The sequence below is a fragment of the Trachymyrmex cornetzi genome, unplaced genomic scaffold, assembly GCF_001594075.2.
Source record: "Trachymyrmex cornetzi isolate Tcor2-1 unplaced genomic scaffold, Tcor1.1 scaffold168, whole genome shotgun sequence".
Taxonomy (NCBI): Eukaryota; Metazoa; Arthropoda; class Insecta; order Hymenoptera; family Formicidae; genus Trachymyrmex; species Trachymyrmex cornetzi.
The window spans coordinates 174133-180364 of NW_017296287.1; the positions used below are offsets into that span (position 1 = coordinate 174133).

General features: G+C 43.0%; 2 protein-coding genes across 2 annotated transcripts; both read left to right on the forward strand.

The window, feature by feature from the left end:
• Nucleotides 1–843: 843 nt before the first annotated feature.
• On the forward strand, nucleotides 844–2097 carry LOC108759104 (uncharacterized). The gene has a single exon (XM_018504394.1). It carries the CDS (start codon nucleotides 844–846, stop codon nucleotides 2095–2097), a length of 1254 nt encoding a protein of 417 aa, XP_018359896.1.
• A 189-nt stretch (nucleotides 2098–2286) lies between these two features.
• Nucleotides 2287–4290, forward strand: LOC108759105 (uncharacterized). The gene is made up of 2 exons (XM_018504395.1): nucleotides 2287–2555; nucleotides 3666–4290. The coding sequence occupies exons 1-2, from the start codon at nucleotides 2287–2289 to the stop codon at nucleotides 4288–4290; spliced, it is 894 nt and encodes a 297-aa protein (XP_018359897.1).
• Nucleotides 4291–6232: the final 1942 nt, after the last annotated feature.

Consider the following 6232-nt stretch of genomic DNA (forward strand, 5'->3'; position numbering starts at 1 on the left):
TGTTGCGTATCAAGGCTGGTATGTCATGCATGACGATACGCGGTATATTTGGTACGGCGGCATTTGACACAAGGCACACATGTAATTATAGACTAACAAGTATTAGCCATCGGCAACAACAAAGAAAAGCGGGTTTCACGGCGCCGGACTGTCGCGAGGGGGTTTCTCGTGCGTTCGTGCTTCCTATGAGGTGATCCGCGAACGACCAATTAGGATCTGTTTTCGGATGGGGGTGTGATCCCCACCATCGCGTCGTGATTGTTACACAGGTACCCGTCGGGTAATCAGCTCGCGATCGTGGTAGAATACGGTTCAAAAATTCATTTTCTCTCTACGTAGTCGTGTCATTCGAGCCGATCGCGACTCAAGAGATATTCTGTCTAGGCGTCGTCGATATCAGTGAATCGAACTTTATGCAAACGAACGATACTCGTCGTGATATAGTGCGTCGTGATAATACGAACGATATTCGTCGTAACATTTTGCGGTATATTAATGCGAACAGTTCAATGTAATGCGTAATAAAGAAATTACTTGTGTTACCAAACAATAAATACGGAAAGACAGTGCAAGAATAACTCATTATTAAATTGTGCTGAATCCTATGGAACATTTATGGTGTCTCCTGTGAGGTATGGACTACAACTTATCTTCCAAGTGTCATCAACACGGCCAGCCATTCAAGGATCTCCAGGAACTCAGGTCAATAATTGTGGCAGATCTACAGTATTACGCATCCGCCTGTGGAAGCACGCGGTGCCAGCAAGTGCGATTAAACCAGGACGTATCGGCAACTCGCCGAGCAAGTAAGTCATTCGTTCCAATCCTATTCGAATCCTTACCATGACTGACAGAATTAAATTTCTTCTGCAAAAGCGGACATCGTTGAAATCTCAAACAACGAATCTCACGAATGCCCTCGAGAAACGTAGTTTAGACAATGTCACGATAAAATTACGAATCGCGCGTCTTACCAAACTCTATCACACGTTCGAGGAGCATCACGATGAGCTCGTAATATTAGATCCGAACGATGCACACGAAGAAGAATTTACAAGCATACAAGAGCGCTTCTATGCTCTAGCGGGTAAAATCGAGAACATGTTGAATCCAGTAAATACATCGAGTATTAGTGCGTCGAGCAGCGAAGCTCAGAGTATCGTTGACGAGCCTACTGTATCCACAAAGAGGCGACGAATCAAACTACCCGAGGCTCCTCTGCCTACTTTCGACGGAACGTTCGAAAAGTGGCTATCATTTAAGAACACGTTTAGTAGTATGATCGGTTCCCAAACAGATCTTTCCGATATAGACAAACTTCATTACTTAAAGGCTGCATTAATCGGAGAAGCCGCGAATAAAATAAAAATTTTCGAAGTTGACGGCATAAATTATTTAAAGGCATGGGAGATTCTGGAACGGTCGTATGAAGTAAAACGGGTTTTGATTTCGCGGCATCTTTCCTTGATCTTAAATTTACCTCCGCTGGACAAGGAGACAACTAGTGGTTTGTCAAAACTCGCGGATGACACTCAGCAACATCTAGCATCATTAACTACGTTAAGCGTTTCCGTCGGACCTGAAATAGTTCTTCATATTCTCGAGACCAAGCTGCCGAGGAGTGCATTAGATAAGTGGGAGGCGACTCTTGAGAGAGACGAGTTTCTGAAACTAGAACAAATGTATGAATTCCTGTACAAGTCGGCGGTCTGTGCCTCGAGACGCGAAAAATCAAAAATATTAGATTCCGAGAAAGGTAAAGGGGAGCCCTCACAAAAGAAGAAGCGAATGCTTTCATCTAACCAGGCATTCGTTTCGGTCGCGTCTCGCAATTGTGTCGCTTGCAAGGTCAAACGGCATTCTCTTTACCAATGTAATAAATTTAGACAATTACCCATACCCAAGTGTATCGAAGTAGTAAGAAGCGCAAGAGTTTGCTACAACTGTTTACGATCCCATCGGGACACACCTTGTAAATTCTCAAATTGTACCATCCGTCAGAAGCGGCACAATACGCTATTACATTTCGACAAGCCTATGAACGCGAATTCGTCTCAAACACCGAACGCAGAAGCGACAAGCAGTAAATCTGCATGACTAGAATATCCGTCGTGCGACAAGCAAATAAGTCTCGCTACCGTGTCGTACGCACCCCAGCTATTAACAAGCGCGATAGTTTACATTCGGGATCGCGGACATCTCATCAAATGCCGTGCTCTCTTGGACACATGTGCTTCTGCAAACTTCATTGCGGAAGCGATTCTACGTCGTTTAGACGTAAAGGTGATGGATCATTCGTCACCAGTCGTTTCGATAAACGACACAAATACAAGTTCCAAAGGCATAGTGCAAATCACAATACAATCAACTCGCGACGACTTTACTAAGACTCTGACATGTTTAGTTATACCATCCATCGCGGACTCGATTCCCTCTGAATCCTTTCCAAGAAATGCAATAGAAATACCGTCAAATATCAACCTGGCGGATCCGGAATTTCACATTTCACGATCCATTGATTTACTAATCGGTTCAGGGGCCACTTTATCATTATTGTCAGTGGGTCAGATTAACCTATAGCGGGAGGGCCGTGATTTATATTTGCAGAAAACGCGTCTCGGATGGGTCATCGCCGGAGGCGCCTTATCACGAATCTCATTAAAATCTACATGTTATTTGACAGATTTAGAAACACAAGAATTAAAACGAAACGTTTGTTTGATAACCACTAGTAATAACTTCGATATAATTGATAAATTCTCTTCCTACAGCAAATTGTGTCGAATAGTAGCCTAATGTCTTCGCTTTCGACCGACCGGTGGACATTACATTTCCATGTCATTATGCCCGAAAGAAATCGATGAAGCCGAAATTCGAATTTTAAGGCTCTTACAAGCAGCCTGTTTTTCCAACGAGATCAGAGAGTTGAAAAACAAAAAGTCGATAACCAAGGGCAGAATTGTTAATTTAAACCCGTTTCTTGATGATCGCGGTTTGATTCGCGTGGGAGGACGCCTCCAAGCATCCAATCTCTCTTATTCGCAAAAACATCCCATTTTACTTCCGAGCCGACATCGTTTAACCGACTCCATTATTCGGGAAATACACGAGAAATACCATCACATCGGTATTCAGACCACCCTTTATATCATGCGTCGTCGTTTTTGGATACTCGACGGTCGAAACCAAATCCGAAAAATTGTACGATCGTGCATGCGCTGTTTCCGATTTGATGCTAAAAGCGTTGAGTATAAAATAGGAAACCTTCCTCCGGCTCGCGTACGAGAGACGATTCCATTCGCTCACACAGGCATCGACTTCTGCGGGCCTTTTCACATTAAAGAGAAAAAATACCGTAATCGAATCCGAATTAAAGTATATGTTTGCATGTTTGTATGTTTGTCGATTAAAGCTGCGCATTTTGAACTTGTGAGCGACTTGTCATCCGAAGGATTTTTAGCGGCATTGCGTCGGTTTGTTTCAAGACGAGGGCTTCCCCCGAGGCCCGGGGTATGCGTTAGGCATTTCCCCTCCGTTATCAAAAAAAAAAAAAAAAAAAAAAAAGGGCTTCCCGCACACATTTACTCCGACAACGGAACAAATTTTGTGGGCGCGAATAATGAATTGAAAGAACTGTGTGCTTTGTTTAATTCCCAAACACATAGAGACGTTGTAGACCGATTCGCTGGCGAACAACGCATCATCTGGCATTTTATACCACCAAGAGCTCCACATTTTGGTGGAATATGGGAAGCTATGGTGAAGCTCTTCAAGCATCATCTTAAACGAGTAGTAGGAGATTCATTATTTACTTTCGAGGAATTGAACACCTTCATCATTGAAGTCGAGGGCATTCTAAATTCCAGACCCATCACTTCCCTTTCGTCCGATCCGAGTGACATGCTCGTTCTAATCCCGGCTCACTACATGATTGGCAAACCTTTAATCGCTCCGCCGGAGTCCGATGTGACCTCTGTTCCAGTTAATCGCATATCTACCTGGCAACACATTACAAGGGTCCGTCAACATTTTTGGACACGCTGGAGTTTGGAATATCTCAATGAGCTCCAAATCCGCAATAAGTGGATCAAGGACGGACCAAATCTCGAAATCGGGACTATAGTCCTTATAAAGGACAAAGGCTTGGCGTGCAACCAATGGATTTTTGGCAGAATTGTCGCAGTACATCCCGGCGAAGACGGAATCACTAGAGCTGCCACCATCAAAACTGCAACCGGGGAAGTGAAAAGAGCCACAAGGTCTCTTTGTCCTGTACCCATAGAACGATGATCGCGTGACACACACGCACATTGTAAGATCATCATACATTATCAAAGGTGACAATAGTCATTAAGCATTGTCCATCGACTCAGGGCCGTTGCCCCTAGGCGTTGTCGTGGACATGCTTATGACGATGCGCATAATTGTCACCTATATTCCACGATTGCGATTTCACAATTTAATTCGTAAAAACAAAGACTAGTCTTAATTACCTAATACGTTGATCGCTACACTCTCAACGGGTGGAGTATGTTGCGTATCAAGGCTGGTATGTCATGCATGACGATACGCGGTATATTTGGTACGGCGGCATTTGACACAAGGCACACATGTAATTATAGACTAACAAGTATTAGCCATCGGCAACAACAAAGAAAAGCGGGTTTCACGGCGCCGGACTGTCGCGAGGGGGTTTCTCGTGCGTTCGTGCTTCCTATGAGGTGATCCGCGAACGACCAATTAGGATCTGTTTTCGGATGGGGGTGCGATCCCTACCATCGCGTCGTGATTGTTACACCGGTACCCGTCGGGTAATCAGCTCGCGATCGTGGTAGAATACGGTTCAAAAATTCATTTTCTCTCTACGTAGCCGTGTCATTCGAGCCGATCGCGACTCAAGAGATATTCTCTCTAGGCGTCGTCGCGAGTTCCGTACCAAACTTACATATTAGGGCAATAGCCCTTAAACGTCTTCATTGATCGACTCAGGGCATTAGCTCCTAGGCGTCGTCGATATCAGTGAATCGAACTTTATGCAAACGAACGATACTCGTCGTGATATAGTGCGTCGTGATAATACGAACGATATTCGTCGTAACATTTTGCGGTATATTAATGCGAACAGTTCAATGTAATGCGTAATAAAGAAATTACTTGTGTTACCAAACAATAAATACGGAAAGACAGTGCAAGAATAACTCATTATTAAATTGTGCTGAATCCTATGGAACAGTAGTCTTTTTTCAAACTGCGCCCCGAATTGTTTTTCCGGACTAAATAAACGCAATTAAAACTACTCTAGTAATCGCGAATTAAATTGACAAGCAATTTTAATAATTTGATGCTACCATCAAGCATCATATATTATAAAGATGTTAATCTATAAAAACTATTAATAAATTTATTGCGAAAAATATTACCTCGGCCGGGATTTGAACCCGGATCTCTTGTAAACCGTACGAGCATCCTGAGCCGTTAGACTACCGAGGCCTTAGTAATATTCTTCGCAATAATATACTAAGGAAACAACGTCTTTCTTTCAGGCGACGTAATCTAAACAATATATTTATATTTTTTGACCGTATATTTGAGAAACTCAATTAATACTAGAATGTAACTGCCTATTACGGTCGGAGCTGGATCTTCGTTGCTTTAAATAATTCAATCTTGAATTACTAATCAGAAGACGCGGTAGTGGCTCCGGCCATGTTCAAAAATCAAAAATAAGAGATAAGAGGCACTACAAGTCTCTTATCCTGTACCACCAAAGTCCATTTTTGGAGATTGCGTAACTAATAAAATATAAAAAATTTTGAATCGGACGTAACTATTTTGAAGGAGGCATCGTCACGAGTAATTTAAAAAAAAAAAATTAAAAATCGGTCAAGCCGTTCTGGACATACGAGTGGTCGAAAAGTGATGATTTATTCATGAAAAATGAAGTAACGTCTTCTTCTTCTCCTTCGCTGTCCGCATTCAAGGCCATCGGAATTTTAATTTTAAAGTATGTCTCACCCTTCATGTCTTTCACCCTTCACTCATACCGCCACCAACTTTGACCCATTGCACCCCCTCCCCCTCCCCTCTCCTTTCCCCCTTTACTCGTCTTTTTTACGCCCTATCTCACTTTCTTTCGTCCTGTCGCTCTCTTTGTTGGTCATTTCTCACCCTCGCCTGCTGAAAGTGACCGATGGTCAGTCAGGGTCGTAATCTTGACAATGTTAATATGTGG